At 40.8% G+C, this 18,233-nt stretch overlaps 1 protein-coding gene across 1 annotated transcript; it reads left to right on the plus strand.

Moving 5' to 3' along the window:
- Nucleotides 1-6,091: 6,091 nt before the first annotated feature.
- eaf2 (ELL associated factor 2) lies at nucleotides 6,092-15,983 on the plus strand. Its single transcript, XM_061926414.1, has 6 exons — nucleotides 6,092-6,329; nucleotides 7,902-7,996; nucleotides 10,216-10,352; nucleotides 11,537-11,697; nucleotides 14,916-15,110; nucleotides 15,766-15,983. Exons 1-6 carry the CDS (start codon nucleotides 6,224-6,226, stop codon nucleotides 15,807-15,809), a joined length of 738 nt encoding a protein of 245 aa, XP_061782398.1. The 5' UTR covers nucleotides 6,092-6,223; the 3' UTR covers nucleotides 15,810-15,983.
- The last annotated feature ends 2,250 nt before the right edge of the window (nucleotides 15,984-18,233 follow it).

The following is an 18,233-nucleotide window of genomic DNA, read 5'->3' on the forward strand; positions in this document are numbered from 1 at the left end:
CTTTTTATCTCCTTATTGTGTCTTTTTATCTCCTTATTGTGTCTTTTTATCTCCTTATTGAGTCTTTTTATCTCCTTATTGAGTCTTTTTATCTCCTTATTGTGTCTTTTTATCTCCTTATTGTGTCTTTTTATCTCCCTATTGAGTCTTTTTATCTCCTTATTGTGTCTTTTTATCTCCTTATTGTGTCTTTTTATCTCCTTATTGTGTCTTTTTATCTCCTTATTGAGTCTTTTTATCTCCTTATTGAGTCTTTTTATCTCCTTATTGTGTCTTTTTATCTCCTTATTGAGTCTTTTTATCTCCCTATTGAGTCTTTTTATCTCCTTATTGTGTCTTTTTATCTCCTTATTGGGTCTTTTTATCTCCTTATTGAGTCTTTTTTTCTCCTTATTGAGTCTTTTTATCTCCTTATTGAGTCTTTTTATCTCCTTATTGAGTCTTTTTATCTCCTTATTGTGTCTTTTTATCTCCTTATTGAGTCTTTTTGTCTCCTTATTGTGTCTTTTTATCTCCTTACTGAGTCTTTTTATCTCCTTATTGTGTCTTTTTATCTCCTTATTGAGTCTTTTTATCTCCTTATTGAGTCTTTTTATCCTCTTATTGAGTCTTTTTATCTCCTTATTGTGTCTTTTTATCTCCTTATTGTGTCTTTTTATCTCCTTATTGAGTCTTTTTATCTCCTTATTGTGTCTTTTTATCTCCTTATTGAGTCTTTTTATCTCCTTATTGCACACAAAGTGCAGGGAAGTGTCTTTTTAATCTCCGTATTGCACTTCTTGTGTTGTGTTGTCAGTCAAACTAGCAGCACGTCAACTACTAGCAAAACAGTCCATAGTGGATCTAACATAATATTGTGAAAGTCCAGTCCATAGTGGATCTAACATAATAGTGAGAGTCCAGTCCATAGTGGATCCAACATAATAGTAAGAGTCCAGTCCATAGTGGATCTAACATAATAGTAAGAGTCCAGTCCATAGTGGATCTAACATAATAGTGAGAGTCCAGTCCATAGTGGATCCAACATAATAGTAAGAGTCCAGTCCATAGTGGATCTAACATAATAGTGAGAGTCCAGTCCATAGTGGATCTAACATAATAGTGTGAGAGTCCAGTCCATAGTGGATCTGACATAATAGTAAGAGTCCAGTCCATAGTGGATCTAACATAATAGTGTGAGAGTCCAGTCCATAGTGGATCTAACATAATAGTGTGAGAGTCCAGTCCATAGTGGATCTAACATAATAGTGTGAGAGTCCAGTCCATAGTGGATCTAACATAATAGTGAGAGTCCAGTCCATAGTGGATCCAACATAATAGTAAGAGTCCAGTCCATAGTGGATCTAACATAATAGTAAGAGTCCAGTCCATAGTGGATCTAACATAATAGTGAGAGTCCAGTCCATAGTGGATCCAACATAATAGTAAGAGTCCAGTCCATAGTGGATCTAACATAATAGTGAGAGTCCAGTCCATAGTGGATCCAACATAATAGTAAGAGTCCAGTCCATAGTGGATCTAACATAATAGTGAGAGTCCAGTCCATAGTGGATCCAACATAATAGTAAGAGTCCAGTCCATAGTGGATCTAACATAATAGTAAGAGTCCAGTCCATAGTGGATCTAACATAATAGTGAGAGTCCAGTCCATAGTGGATCCAACATAATAGTAAGAGTCCAGTCCATAGTGGATCTAACATAATAGTGAGAGTCCAGTCCATAGTGGATCCAACATAATAGTAAGAGTCCAGTCCATAGTGGATCTAACATAATAGTAAGAGTCCAGTCCATAGTGGATCCAACATAATAGTAAGAGTCCAGTCCATAGTGGATCTAACATAATAGTAAGAGTCCAGTCCATAGTGGATCTAACATAATAGTGAGAGTCCAGTCCATAGTGGATCCAACATAATAGTAAGAGTCCAGTCCATAGTGGATCTAACATAATAGTGAGAGTCCAGTCCATAGTGGATCCAACATAATAGTAAGAGTCCAGTCCATAGTGGATCTAACATAATAGTAAGAGTCCAGTCCATAGTGGGGCCAGCAGGACACCATCCTGAGTGGAGACGGGTCAGCAGCACAGAGATGTTCCCAGCCGATGCACAGGCGAGCGGTCCACCCCGGGTCCCGACTCTGGACAGCCAGCACTTCATCCATGGCCACCGGACCTGTGTGTCTCCCCCTCCACAGGAAGAGGGGAGCAGAGGAGAAAAGAAAAGAAACGGCAGATCAACTGGTCTAAAAGGGGGTCTATTTAAAGGCTAGAGTATACAAATGAGTTTTAAGATGGGACTTAAATGCTTCTACTGAGGTAGCATCTCTAACTGTTACTGCTAGAACATTCCATAGTACTGGAGCCCCAATAGAAAACACTCTATAGCCCGCAGACTTTTTTTGGGCTCTGGGAATCACTAATAAGCCAGAGTTCTTTGAAGGCAGATTTGTTGCCGGGACATTTGGTACAATACAATCAGCAAGATAGACCCTGTAGTATTACATTACTGTATGAAAAAAATATACAAACTTATAATTGACATAAAGTTGATCTAGAGATTTAAGCAATGAAAGTAAAACAAATAAATAATAAATGACTTATTTTTTATGAGTGGGGCCCTTTCAAATACTTTAGTGTTTGTTTTTCTTTTAAACTGTTGTTGCTCCAAAAAGAATGATTAAAAATGTAATGTTATGAATTATTGACCCAATGACTTCACATCAAATATTACACTTTGAATTGCTTTGTGGAAAATATTGCACAAATTGTGTGAAAACAGAGTTTTCTTTGGGGTAAAAAGGGGGAAAAAAAAGGTAAAAAAGCAACAAGAACTTCATGGTAAGAAAGCCTGGCAGGAAGAAGACATTGAAACAATGTTGACTTAAGTCCTGATGTTGAGCAACTCAAACCTAACATGCTTTTTGACAACGTTTAATCAATGTCAGGTTGTGACCTTCATTTGACATTGAAATGTGCTCAACAAGCTGGATCCATTGTTGGACATCAACATTGTCTCAATTTATCAATACAACTATTTTGCAACATTCTTTCAAAGTCACTTTTAAAGGACACGGACGTATAATCAACGTTGTATCAATGTCTTGTGCCAGCTGGGATAGATCTGACATTGCTCTATAGATATTTAAGTGCTGAAAGTTAAAAAAAAAAATATATAAAAAAAATATAGCACTTATTTTAACATTTTAATGACTGAGACCCTTTTGGGTCCCCAGGATCTTTAAAGTCACCAAACTTGAGGGGAGCCCTAATGGTTAAAAATAAAATAAAATAAAAAATAAAATAAAAATAAAAATAAAAATAAAAATAAAAATATATATATGTATATATATATATATGTGTGGGAAAAAAAATCACAAGACTATTTCATCTCTACAGGCCTGTTTCATGAGGGGGGGTACCCTCAATCATCAGGAGATTTTAATGGGAGCATTCGCATACCATGGTTTATATAGGGCACAGAGTGGGTGGGTACAGGCTGGCGTAGGGGCGTGGTGATTGGCTCATGTGTTACCTAGGAGGTGTTTCCGTCTATGGCGGCATGCTGTTACAATTTCGCTGCGCTTGTTGAGGGATGACAGGTCTGGACGGTATATAATAAACAGTTTCTCTTTCAAGCATAGGTTGCATCTTTTATTACCACTATTGTAAGGTGTGCTGGATGCAAGAATTTGCCATGTTATTGAATATTCAACATTATCGACATCATCTGGTACAACCCCCCATACAGCAAAAACGTCTCAACTAACATTGGACACAAATTCCTCAATCTGATTGACAAACACTTTCCCAAAGACAACAGCCTAAGAAACGTATTCAACAAGAACAACATTAAATTGAGCTACAGCTGCATGAACAATATACGACAAATCATCTCAAACCACAACAAAACAATTGCAAATGAGCCGTCGGCCCCCAGACAGAGCGACTCCAAAACCAACAAAGGCTGTAACTGTCGAAAGAAACCTGATTGCCCTCTCAACGGTGGGTGCTTACAAACATCAGTTGTCTACCAATCTAAGGTAATACGCAAGGACATTAACACATCCGACACATATGTAGGATTAACCGAGGGAGAATTCAAAACCAGATGGAACAACCACAAGGCTTCTTTCAGGAACAAAAACCTGCGAAATACCACAGAACTCAGCAAACACATTTGGGACCTCAAAGACAATAATGTTGAAAATTCAATAACATGGCAAATTCTTGCATCCAGCACACCTTACAATAGTGGTAATAAAAGATGCAACCTATGCTTGAAAGAGAAACTGTTTATTATTTACCGTCCAGACCTGTCATCCCTCAACAAGCGCAGCGAAATTGTATCAGCATGCCGCCACAGACGGAAACACCTCCTAGGTAACACATGAGCCAATCACCACACCCCTACGCCAGCCTGTACCCACCCACTCTGTGCCCTATATAAACCATGGAATGCGAATGCTCCCATTAAAATCTCCTGATGATTGAGGGAACCCCTCATGAAACAGGCCTGTAGAGATGAAATAGTCTTGTGATTTTTTTTCCCACACATACATATATTGCGCTCTACTACAGTATCGAGCACTATTTTTTGGATAACCTTATTAAGACATATACATATATATATATATATATATATATATATATATATATATAGTATTGATTTTGAAAATGAAAAATATCAAAATGGCCCCTGCATGTTTGAATTTTTCAGTGTGCGTCCCTCAGTGGACAAAAGTTAGGACACCCCTGTATTGAAGTACAAAGTTGTTGAGAAGATTATAAATAAATAGGTTTTACAATAACAAAAATGTAGCCTGTGAATGGCCATGAAATAAACCCATTCCAATTTCAAATGCGTGTGAGTGTGACTGATTGCTCCTTTTGATTGACAGATGATCGTTCAGCTGGAATAGGCTCCGCCCACTGCGACCCTGTACCGGAAGTAGCAGTGAAGAAAATAGTCAACAACAGGATGTTCTTATTGGACATGTTATTGACCTCTTTTGTTCCATGTCAATGATAGCCATAATCATCAGATACTAAGTCATAATCATGAGATTAAAAAGTCCTAATTATGGCATAAAAAGTCATAATTGTCATGTCAGTGTCATAATTTAGACTTTATTCTCTCATCTTTTTTTTTTTTCTCATAATTTCGACCATCTAATCTCAAAATTATTTTTTATCTCACCATTTTGACTTTTTATCTTCTAATTTTGTCTTTTTTTCTGGTAATTATGATTGTTTGTGTGATAATTAGGACTTAGCATTGGGGTATGTACATGTGTTTTAGCAGCAGGAAAAGGGAACAGGCCTCCATAAAAATCAGGAGCAACTTTGACTTCATTAAAAAAATATCTGTATTATTGTTGGTGTAATGGGAACCTGTGACGTATTTAGATTGAAAGCTGATTAGCCAATGAACTCACAGATCCAGCTAAACGACCAATCAGAAGAAAGAAGAGGCGGAGCCTGGTGGCACCTTACAATGGCATAGGAATAAAAAAAGGTGTAGAGCATTCACGTAATGCTCTCTTAGTATATTGTACATTGGCAGCCACCGTATTTGTTATTGTGGACTGCGCATGCGCAAGCCGGTTCTTTTCTATATATTATGCTGTGCGATCAACCAGTTGGACTGACAGATGTACCAGGGACTATATATTATGCTGTGCGATCAACCAGTAGGACTGACAGATGTACCAGCGACTTAATTGACAATAAACACAGTTCACTTTATAAAGTATTACCCTCCGTCTGGTCATTCAACAAAAGGGCCGAACGTTCTTATCTTATAATTTCGATTTTTATATCTCATAATTTCGACGTTCTTATCTTAAAATAATTTCGTAGCTCATAATTTTGACTTTATCTCCTAATTATGACTTTTTATCTCCTAATTTTGACTTTTTTTCCTCATAATTATGATTTGTGTACATCATAATTATGACTAACTATTGGGGTATGTTTATTTTTGTACTGATTCCATAAAAATCAGAGCAACTTGTACTTTGTTTTAAAAAATCGATAATATTGGTGTGAAAGGGAACCTGTGACGTATTTAGATTGAAAGCTGATTAGCCAATGAACTCACAGATCCAGCTAAATGACCAATCAGAAGAAAGAAGAGGCGGAGCCTGGTGGCACCTTACATGGCGGTGGAATAAAAAAAAGAAAAAAAAAAAGAGCAGAAAGTTTTCATGCTGCCAAAGTGTCAGGATGATGAATGGGACGACGTACGCCAACTTTGACAACGAAGAGCACGTCTTGAAATTGGGGGAGACGTTCGAGAAGCACCCCAAAAGTGCTTTCCACACGGTGCGATGTAAGTGGACGCCGACTGACGCATGCTAGCTAACACTAGCACGCTAGCTAGCTAGCTAGCCTGTTAGCTTTCAATGTGAAGACCAGCCGTCATAAAACTTCACATTCTGCCACAACTTTGTTCCTAACACAGCTTTGTTCCTACCAGAACTCCGTTTGACGGCTGTCATGTTCCCTTGTTTTCAAACACGCAATGTCTGACAAACCCATGAAGCTCGAGCAGCTGTCAAATTGGTAGCTAACATGTTAGCCTTACTTCTAGCGGGGCGACACCGCCATCTTGCGGCAGTCAAGTGAAACAACCACGAGCAAGCTGCAGAAGTCATGAATGTATGTTCTTGTGGAACATATAAGTTGACTTGTGTTGTTCTTGTGGAACATATAAGTTGACTTGTGTTGTTCTCGTGGAACATATAAGTTGACTTGTGTTGTTCTTGTAGAACATATAAGTTGACTTGTGTTGTTCTTGTGGAACATATAAGTTGACTTGTGTTGTTCTCGTGGAACATATAAGTTGACTTGTGTTGTTCTTGTAGAACATATAAGTTGACTTGTGTTGTTCTTGTGGAACATATAAGTTGACTTGTGTTGTTCTTGTAGAACATATAAGTTGACTTGTGTTGTTCTTGTAGAACATATACCGGTAAGTTGACTTGTGTTGTTCTTGTGGAACATATAAGTTGACTTTTGTTGTTCTTGTGGAACATATACGTTGACTTGTGTTCTTGTGGAACATATACGTTGACTTGTGTTGTTCTTGTGGAACATATAAGTTGACTTGTGTTGTTTTTGTGGAACATGTAAGTTGACTTTTGTTGTTCTTGTGGAACATATAAGTTGACTTGTGTTGTTCTTGTGGAACATATAAGTTGACTTGTGTTGTTCTTGTGGAACATATAAGTTGACTTGTGTTGTTCTTGTGGAACATATAAGTTGACTTGTGTTGTTCTTGTAGAACATATAAGTTGACTTTTGTTGTTCTTGTGGAACATATACGTTGACTTGTGTTGTTCTTGTGGAACATATACGTTGACTTGTGTTGTTCTTGTGGAACATATAAGTTGACTTGTGTTGTTTTTGTGGAACATGTAAGTTGACTTGTGTTGTTCTTGTAGAACATATAAGTTGACTTGTGTTGTTCTTGTGGAACATATAAGTTGACTTGTGTTGTTCTTGTGGAACATATAAGTTGACTTGTGTTGTTCTTGTAGAACATATAAGTTGACTTGTGTTGTTCTTGTGGAACATATAAGTTGACTTGTGTTGTTCTTGTGGAACATATAAGTTGACTTGTGTTGTTCTTGTAGAACATATAAGTTGACTTGTGTTGTTCTTGTGGAACATATACGTTGACTTGTGTTGTTCTTGTGGAACATATAAGTTGACTTGTGTTGTTTTTGTGGAACATGTAAGTTGACTTTTGTTGTTCTTGTGGAACATATAAGTTGACTTGTGTTGTTCTTGTGGAACATATAAGTTGACTTGTGTTGTTCTTGTAGAACATATAAGTTGACTTGTGTTGTTCTTGTGGAACATATAAGTTGACTTGTGTGTGTGTGTGTTTGGTGCACAGATGATTTCAAGCCAGCTTCCATTGATACGGCCTGTGAAGGGGAACTTGAAGTGGGCAAAGGAGAACAAGTCACCATCACATTACCCAACTTAGAGGTGAGTCTTCTATGTTATTATTGCCGTGAGCCAGCCCACTTGGTAGGAGTGAGGTGTGATCTGGGGTGGAGGTCTAGAAGTGATCTGACTAGCTTGTTCTGGGATGTTTGGAGTCTAGATTTGAGGGTTTTGGAGGTGCTAGGGTACCAGGAGGTGCATGCGAAATGGAAAAAGGGTTGAACGAGAGTTCCCGCTGGAATCCTCATGGTGCTTTTGTTGACCAAAGAGGAGATTCTGTAGAGAAATCTCGTTCGTTGGTTGACCTTTTTGATTACCTTGGTTGCCATTTTATCACAGGAAAGATTAGCCTCTAGAATGGAACCTAGGTAGGTGACCTCATCTTTCCTGGTGGTAACAATGTCACCAGGAAAGATGAGGTCACCTACCTAGGTTCTATTCTAGAGGCTAATCTTTCCTGTGATAAAATGGCAACCAAAGTAACCATGAGGATTCTAGCAGGAACTCTCGTTCAACCCTTTTCCATTACGCATGCACCTCCTGGTACCCTAGCACCTCCAAAACCCTCAAATCTAAACTCCAAACATCCCAGAACAAGCTAGTCAGATTACTTCTAGACCTCCACCCCAGATCACACCTCACTCCTACCCACTTCTCCAAAGTGGGCTGGCTCAGGGTGGAGGACAAAGTAAAACAACTTGCACTGAGCCTAGTCTATAAAATCCGCTACACCTCCCTGATACCCAAGTACACGTCAAACTACTTCCATAATGTAAGTGACCGCCATAACCACAACACCAGGGGGAGCTCCACTAACCACGTTAAACCCAGATTCCCATCTAACAAAGGTCTTAACTCCTTCTCCTTCTATGCCACATCGATATGTCAATATGGAATGCACTCCCAACAGGTGTAAAAGAAAGTGCATCTCTATCCTCCTTCAAAACCGCACTAAAAGTACACCTCCAGGCAACTACAACCCTAAACTAACACCCTCCCCGGATTGTTAATAATCAAATGTAAATAATCAAATGCAGATACTTTTTCTTATGCTCTCTCTCTCTCTCTCTCTCTCTCTCTCTCTCTCTCTCTCTCTCTCTCTCTCTCTCTCTCTCTCTCTGTTCTCAATTGTTGATGACTGATGATAACAACCAAACCCCCTCCACATCCCACACCCCGGATTGTAAATAATGTAAATAATTCAATGTATATACTCTGATGATGATCTTGTGTGATGACTGTATTATGATGATAGTATATATCTGTATCATGAATTGATTAACGTGGACCCCGACTTAAACAAGTGGAAAAACTTATTGGGGTGTTACCATTTAGTGGTCAATTGTACGGAATATGTACTGTACTGTGCAATCTACTAATAAAAGTCTCAATCAATCAATCAATGACATAGAGATGTGTACAGAGTATTGCTTTTTTTTGGACTAATGATACGGCTATCTGTACTTTTTTATCTGTGGTAATTATGACAAACACTCTGTCACATAGGGCTACACTTAAATAAATAATGTACTATACGTAAATGGGATTTTTGTCTCCAAAATTGCAGTTAGGATTGGATTTTGTATATCGCATATATCCAAATATATTAAACTGGGAAAATAGGAGTGAAGGAAGGAGGAGCTGGAACCTATCCCAGCTGCACTTGGCCAGAAGGCAGAGTCCACCTTAGACAAGTGTTACTGTCATCACCTTTTAAAATGATTTGTATTTCTCATTACTGTAGAATTTTTTTTACTATTGTACTGTCATTGGAAGGGAATTTACCCAATCAACCAAAATAAACAAATACTAATATAAACTCTTATTTTTGTAAGCAAAAATGTAAGTTAAATAAAAAAATAAAATAAAATGGATTAATTTCTGTCAGCAAAAATGAATATGTTTGTTCACGGCATTCTCTCTCTCTCACAAACCACATCTTTGTCTACACACCACATACAGGACCAATACCAGTATTTGTCTACACACCACATACAGGACCAATACCAGTATTTGTCTACACACCACATACAGGACCAATACCAGTATTTGTCTACACACCACATACAGGACCAATACCAGTATTTGTCTACACACCACATACAGGACCAATACCAGTATTTGTCTACACACCACATACAGGACCAATACCAGTATTTGTCTACACACCACATACAGGACCAATACCAGGATAGATGACTACCAGGATGGATACAGGTCCCTGGTGGGAAGTGCTTTAAGAGTTGTTGTTTGTGTTTCAGGGTTCCAGTGCTCCGGTGACCGTCTTCAAGGGCTCCAAGAGGTCGTACATGAAGGAGTGCATCCTCATCGTCAACCACGACACGGGCGAGTACCGACTGGAGAAACTCAGCAGCAACATTGCAGTCAAGAAGACCAGGTGGGCTTCATGTGGAAACTCACTTCTTCTTCTGTGGAGAGGAAAAGTAAACCTCATAACGCTCCAAACTAAGGATCTGGTACTCCTTGGTAGCCTGGCTAACTTCCTGCTGGCCTGGCTAACTTCCTGCTAGCCTGGCTAACTTCCTGCTGGCCTGGCTAACTTCCTGCTAGCCTGGCTAACTTCCTGCTGGCCTGGCTAACTTCCTGGTGGCCCCTTTCTTACTTCATCACTGCCACAAGTGGTGTAAAAGTGTATTGCAGCTGAGAAAGAGATATTTTGTGCATGCCAACAGTGGTTAAGAATCAGTGTGTAGATGTTTGACACAGGTGGGTAAGAACTCTCCAGGATATTAAGAATCAGTGTGTAGATGTTTGACACAGGTGGGTAAGAACTCTCCAGGGTATTAAGAATCAGTGTGTAGATGTTTGACACAGGTGGGTAAGAACTCTCCAGGATATTAAGAATCAGTGTGTAGATGTTTGACACAGGTGGGTAAGAACTCTCCAGGATATTAAGAATCAGTGTGTAGATGTTTGACACAGGTGGGTAAGAACTCTCCAGGATATTAAGAATCAGTGTGTAGATGTTTGACACAGGTGGGTAAGAACTCTCCAGGGTATTAAGAATCAGTGTGTAGATGTTTGACACAGGTGGGTAAGAACTCTCCAGGATATTAAGAATCAGTGTGCAGATGTTTGACACAGGTGGGTAAGAACTCTCCAGGATATTAAGAATCAGTGTAGATGTTTGACACAGGTGGGTAAGAACTCTCCAGGATATTAAGAATCAGTGTGTAGATGTTTGACACAGGTGGGTAAGAACTCTCCAGGATATTAAGAATCAGTGTAGATGTTTGACACAGGTGGGTAAGAACTCTCCAGGATATTAAGAATCAGTGTGTAGATGTTTGACACAGGTGGGTAAGAACTCTCCAGGATATTAAGAATCAGTGTGTAGATGTTTGACACAGGTGGGTAAGAACTCTCCAGGATATTAAGAATCAGTGTGTAGATGTTTGACACAGGTGGGTAACACCTCTCCAGGATATTTCTTCCCTGAAATGTCTGACTGTGCCAAAACCCGAAGAGTCCACTCAGATGTAGCTGCTTAGATGTAAGAAGAAGAAGGTTTCAGGTGAAGAGAAGAATCCACAGTGAGTGGAGATGTTTGTGACTATGCAGGGCCGAGGGCAGCAGCAAGATCCACTCCCGTCTGGAGCAGCAGACAAGTCGACTGGGCCAGCAGATGAAGAGCAGTGGCAACAAGAACTCAGCAGGCCCCAGAAGTTCTCCACCCAAAGACAAGACCTCGCCTGCCTCGCCATTGGACGACATTGAGAAAGGTGCAGTCATCTTGGATATGTCATGTTAACATACACTGAATAGTATATATTACACATGTGTATACAACTTATACTACATGAAATATTTAACACTTACATGTATATATGATATGTACAACTTACATTACATTAAATATATAACACTTACATGTATATATGATATATACACCTTACATTACATTAAATATATAACACATGTATATATGATATATACAACTTACATTACATTAAATATCATTAACACTTACATGTATATATGATGTATACAACTTACATTAAATATATAACACATGTATATATGATATATACAACTTACACTACATTAAATATCATATATAACACTTTTATATATAATATATAGAACTTACACTACATTAAATATCATATTATAACACATGTATATATGATATATACAACTTACACTACATTAAATATCATATATAACACTTACATGTGTATATGGTATATAGAACTTACACTACATTAAATATGTTATATAACACTTACATGTACAAACCCCGTTTCCATATGAGTTGGGAAATTGTGTTAGATGTAAATATAAACGGAATACAATGATTTGCAAATCATTTTCAACCCATATTCAGTTGAATATGCTACAAAGACAACATATTTGATGTTTAAATTGATAAACTTTTTTTTTTTGCAAATAATCATTAACTTTAGAATTTGATGGCAGCAACACGTGACAAAGAAGTTGGGAAAGGTGGCAATAAATACTGATAAAGTTGAGGAATGCTCATCAAAGACTTATTTGGAACATCCCACAGGTGTGCAGGCTAATTGGGAACAGGTGGGTGCTATGATTGGGTATAAAAGTAGATTCCATGAAATGCTCAGTCATTCACAAACAAGGATGGGGCGAGGGCCACCACTTTGTCAACAAATGCGTGAGCAAATTGTTGAACAGTTTAAGAAAAACCTTTCTCAAGCAGCTATTGGAAGGAATTTAGGGATTTCACCATCTACGGTCCGTAATATCATCAAAGGGTTCAGAGAATCTGGAGAAATCACTGCACGTAAGCAGCTAAGCCCGTGACCTTCGATCCCCCAGGCTGTACTGCATCAACAAGCGACATCAGTGTGTAAAGGATATCACCACATGGGCTCAGGAACACTTCAGAAACCCACTGTCAGTAACTACAGTTGGTCGCTACATCTGTAAGTGCAAGTTAATACTCTCCTATGCAAGGCGAAAACCGTTTATCAACAACACCCAGAAACGCCGTCGGCTTTGCTGGGCCTGAGCTCATCTAAGATGGACTGATACAAAGTGGAAAAGTGTTCTGTGGTCTGACGAGTCCACATTTCAAATTGTTTTTGGAAACGATGGACCAAAGAGGAAAAGAACCATGGGTGAAAGTGTAAAAGGCAGCATGTGTGATGGTATGGGGGTAGTATTAGTGCCCAAGACATGGGTAACTTACACATCTGTGAAGGCGCCATTAATGCTGAAAGGTACATACAGGTTTTGGAGCAACATATGTTGCCATCCAAGCAACGTTACCATGGACGCCCCTGCTTATTTCAGCAAGACAATGCCAAGCCACGTCTTACATCAACGTGGCTTCATAGTAAAAGAGTGCGGGTACTAGACTGGCCTGCCTGTAGTCCAGACCTGTCTCCCATTGAAAATGTGTGGCGCATTATGAAGCCTAAAATGGCACAACGGAGACCCCCGGACTGTACATCAAGCAAGAATGGGAAATACGTAATTCCACCTGAGAAGCTTCAAAAACGTTTACTGAGTGTTGTTAAAAGGAAAGGCCATGTAACACAGTGGTAAACATGCCCTTTCCCAACTACTTTGGCACGTGTTGTAGCCATGCAATTCTAAGTTAATTATTATTTGCAAAAAAAAAAAAAAAAAGTTTGAGTTTGAACATCAAATATGTTGTCTTTGTAGCATATTCAACTGAATATGGCTTGAAAAGGATTTGCAAATCATTGTATTCCGTTTATATTTACATCTAACACCATTTCCCAACTCATATGGAAACGGGGTTTGTATATATGGTATATACAACTTACACTACATTAAATATCATATAACATGTGTATATATAAAATACAATAGATAGAAATAAAGTGTATATATAGAAGTACTACAATAGACTTACGTGTGAAGGTAACCTTTCTAGTCCTCTCACACCTTGGTGCTTCCTTTTTGGAGTTGACTCATCCAGAGCTGCACTACATGCACTCTACTTCTTAGTCACACAGGAAGTGGCAGGTGTACCATGTGACATGACACAGGAAGTGTCATGACACAGGAAGTGTCAGGTGTACCATGTGACATGACACAGGAAGTGTCAGGTGTACCATGTGACATGACACAGGAAGTGTCAGATGTACCATGTGACATGACACAGGAAGTGTCAGATGTACCATGTGACATGACACAGGAAGTGTCAGGTGTACCATGTGACATGACACAGGAAGTGTCAGGTGTACCATGTGACATGACACAGGAAGTGTCAGATGTACCATGTGACATGACACAGGAAGTGTCAAGTGTAGCATGTGACATGACACAGGAAGTGGCAGGTGTACCATGTGACATGACACAGGAAGTGTCAGATGTACCATGTGACATGACACAGGAAGTGTCAGGTGTAGCATGTGACATGACACAGGAAGTGTCAGGTGTAGCATGTGACATGACACAGGAAGTGTGAGGTGTAGCATGTGACATGACACAGGAAGTGTCAGGTGTAGCATGTGACATGACACAGGAAGTGTCAAGTGTAGCATGTGACATGACACAGGAAGTGTCAGGTGTAGCATGTGACATGACACAGGAAGTGTCAGGTGTAGCATGTGACATGACACAGGAAGTGTCAAGTGTAGCATGTGACATGACACAGGAAGTGGCAGGTGTACCATGTGACATGACATAGGAAGTGTCAGGTGTACCATGTGACATGACACAGGAAGTGTCAGGTGTACCATGTGACATGACACAGGAAGTGTCAGATGTACCATGTGACATGACACAGGAAGTGTCAGGTGTACCATGTGACATGACACAGGAAGTGTCAGGTGTACACACAGGAAGTACACACAGGAAGTGTGAGGTGTAGCATGTGACATGAGTGTGCTACACACACAGGAAGTGTCAGGTGTACACACAGGAAGTGTGAGGTGTACACACAGGAAGTGTGAGGTGTATCATGTGACATGAGTGTGTTGCCTCACAGAGCTGATGGAAGAAGCTCGTGTGATGGACCAGATGAGCAGTGACAGCTCCTCCAACAGCTCCTCCTCCAGCAGTGACAGCAGCAGCAGTGACTCAGAGGACCACACCAACCCCTGCATGCCCACCACCTGTCCTCAGGAGGGCGCCACAGCAGCACCAGCAGAACCAGGACCAGGACTCCTCATGAACACACTAAGTGAGTTAGCGCCTTCATCTCACACTCCAACACCCATTATATTTCATCATATAGATCTTTTTCACATTTTTACAATGAAATATATTAGCCACACCCACTATATTTTAGAAGGAAAATATAGTCAGACTGGATTATAAGTCACAGATATACAGTATACTTGTTGTGAAATGAGTTATTTCCACAGAAATATTCTGTAAATGTTTATTTACATACCTTAATTGTTTCCAATCAGTGTCTGTAACACAGCAGTAAATTGGCTGATCAAACAAAACAGAAGTCATGGCTGCAGCGTTTTAAAAGCCGCAGGGTTCAAAGTGTAGGAAAAGAAGTAGTATTTTATGTATTTCAGTGACTAAACTTTTATTTTAAATGTTTGAACTGCAGCACTTCAAGATGCATTTCATCAAAAAGTGCACAACAAATAATAGCCTTCCATTTTCTACCACTTGTCCCTCTTGGGCTCACTATTGTTAGTATTATTTCTGGCGTCCTTGAACGCACCGTGAAGACACATTTGCCTGAGTGTACATCAACATGAGTGTTGTCATGTGTTTACATGTCACAACCTATTAGGGGAGGGGCCACGTCTTCTTATTCTCTGGCAGACCACAGTGTTAGCCTCCCATTGCGTCACGTCGCTGTTTGTGTGTTGCAGAAAGCGACCTGCAGCTCAGCGAGTCTGGCAGTGAGAGCGACTGAGGACATCCGCTAACCTTCTTAGCATACATGCTACCTGTCTGCAAACTCTACTTTTTTTCCTTTTTTTTTTGCTATTTCATGCAAGATGGATGTGTTTGGGGACCATGGGACATTCGGGCGTCCTCTCCCTGCCAGACGTATAAACATGTCCTAGTCAATCAGGTCTTTAAAGTCTCCCTCATCTCATTCTTCCTCTTTCATCTCCTCATCATCACCAAACTCTCTTCTCACTCTCGTCATGTGGCTAGTTGCTAATGTTGTTCGCCTTTCAAGCTGCCAATGTGGCTAGTTGCTAATGTCGCTCGCCTTTCAAGCTGCCAATGTGGCTAGTTGCTAATGTCGCTCGCCTTACAAGCTGCCAATGTGGCTAGTTGCTAATGTCGCTCGCCTTTCAAGCTGCCAATATGGCTAGTTGCTAATGTCGCTCGCCTTTCAAGCTGCCAATGTGACTAGTTGCTAATGTCGCTCGCCTTTCAAGCTGCCAATGTGGCTAGTTGCTAATGTCGCTCGCCTTTCAAGCTGCCAATGTGGCTAGTTGCTAATGTCGCTCGCCTCTCAAGCTGCCAATGTGGCTAGTTGCTAATGTCGCTCGCCTTTCAAGCTGCCAATGTGGCTAGTTGCTAATGTCGCTCGCCTTTCAAGCTGCCAATGTGGCTAGTTGCTAATGTCGCTCGCCTTTCAAGCTGCCAATGTGGCTAGTTGCTAATGTCGCTCGCCTTTCAAGCTGCCAATGTGGCTAGTTGCTAATGTCGCTCGCCTTTCAAGCTGCCAATGTGGCTAGTTGCTAATGTCGCTCGCCTTTCAAGCTGCCAATGTGGCTAGTTGCTAATGTCGCTCGCCTTTCAAGCTGCCAATGTGGCTAGTTGCTAATGTCGCTCGCCTTTCAAGCTGCCAATGTGGCTAGTTGCTAATGTCGCTCGCCTCTCAAGCTGCCAATGTGGCTAGTTGCTAATGTCACTCGCCTTTCAAGCTGCCAATGTGGCTAGTTGCTAATGTCGCTCGCCTTTCAAGCTGCCAATGTGGCTAGTTGCTAATGTCGCTCGCCTTTCAAGCTGCCAATGTGGCTAGTTGCTAATGTCGCTCGCCTTTCAAGCTGCCAATGTGGCTAGTTGCTAATGTCGCTCGCCTTTCAAGCTGCCAATGTGGCTAGTTGCTAATGTCGCTCGCCTTTCAAGCTGCCAATGTGGCTAGTTGCTAATGTCGCTCGCCTTTCAAGCTGCCAATGTGGCTAGTTGCTAATGTCGCTCGCCTTTCAAGCTGCCAATGTGGCTAGTTGCTAATGTCGCTCGCCTTTCAAGCTGCCAATGTGGCTAGTTGCTAATGTCGCTCGCCTTTCAAGCTGCCAATGTGGCTAGTTGCTAATGTCGCTCGCCTTTCAAGCTGCCAATGTGGCTAGTTGCTAATGTCGCTCGCCTTTCAAGCTGCCAATGTGGCTAGTTGCTAATGTCGCTCGCCTTTCAAGCTGCCAATGTGGCTAGTTGCTAATGTCGCTCGCCTTTCAAGCTGCCAATGTGGCTAGTTGCTAATGTCGCTCGCCTTTCAAGCTGCCAATGTGGCTAGTTGCTAATGTCGCTCGCCTTTCAAGCTGCCAATGTGGCTAGTTGCTAATGTCGCTCGCCTTTCAAGCTGCCAATGTGGATAGTTGCTAATGTCGCTCGCCTTTCAAGCTGCCAATGTAGCTAGTTGCTAATGTCGCTCGCCTTTCAAGCTGCCAATGTGGCTAGTTGCTAATGTCGCTCGCCTTTCAAGCTGCCAATGTGGCTAGTTGCTAATGTCGCTCGCCTTTCAAGCTGCCAATGTGGCTAGTTGCTAATGTCGCTCGCCTTTCAAGCTGCCAATGTGGCTAGTTGCTAATGTCGCTCGCCTTTCAAGCTGCCAATGTGGCTAGTTGCTAATGTCGCTCGCCTTTCAAGCTGCCAATGTGGCTAGTTGCTAATGTCGCTCACCTTTCAAGCTGCCAATGTGGCTAGTTGCTAATGTCGCTCGCCTTTCAAGCTGCCAATGTGGCTAGTTGCTAATGTCGCTCGCCTTTCAAGCTGCCAATGTGGCTAGTTGCTAATGTCGCTCGCCTTTCAAGCTGCCAATGTGGCTAGTTGCTAATGTCGCTCGCCTTTCAAGCTGCCAATGTGGCTAGTTGCTAATGTCGCTCGCCTTTCAAGCTGCCAATGTGGATAGTTGCTAATGTCGCTCGCCTTTCAAGCTGCCAATGTGGCTTGTTGCTAATGTCGCTCGCCTTTCAAGCTGCCAATGTAGCTAGTTGCTAATGTCGCTCGCCTTTCAAGCTGTCTATTTGGCTAGTTGCTCATGTCGCTCGCTTTTCAAGCTGCCAATGTGGCTAGTTGCTAATGTCGCTCGCCTTTCAAGCTGCCAATGTGGCTAGTTGCTAATGTCGGTAGCCTTTCAAGCTGCTAATCTGGTTAGTTG

Source organism: Nerophis lumbriciformis, linkage group LG31, assembly GCF_033978685.3.
Source record: "Nerophis lumbriciformis linkage group LG31, RoL_Nlum_v2.1, whole genome shotgun sequence".
In the NCBI taxonomy this organism is placed as follows: Eukaryota; Metazoa; Chordata; class Actinopteri; order Syngnathiformes; family Syngnathidae; genus Nerophis; species Nerophis lumbriciformis.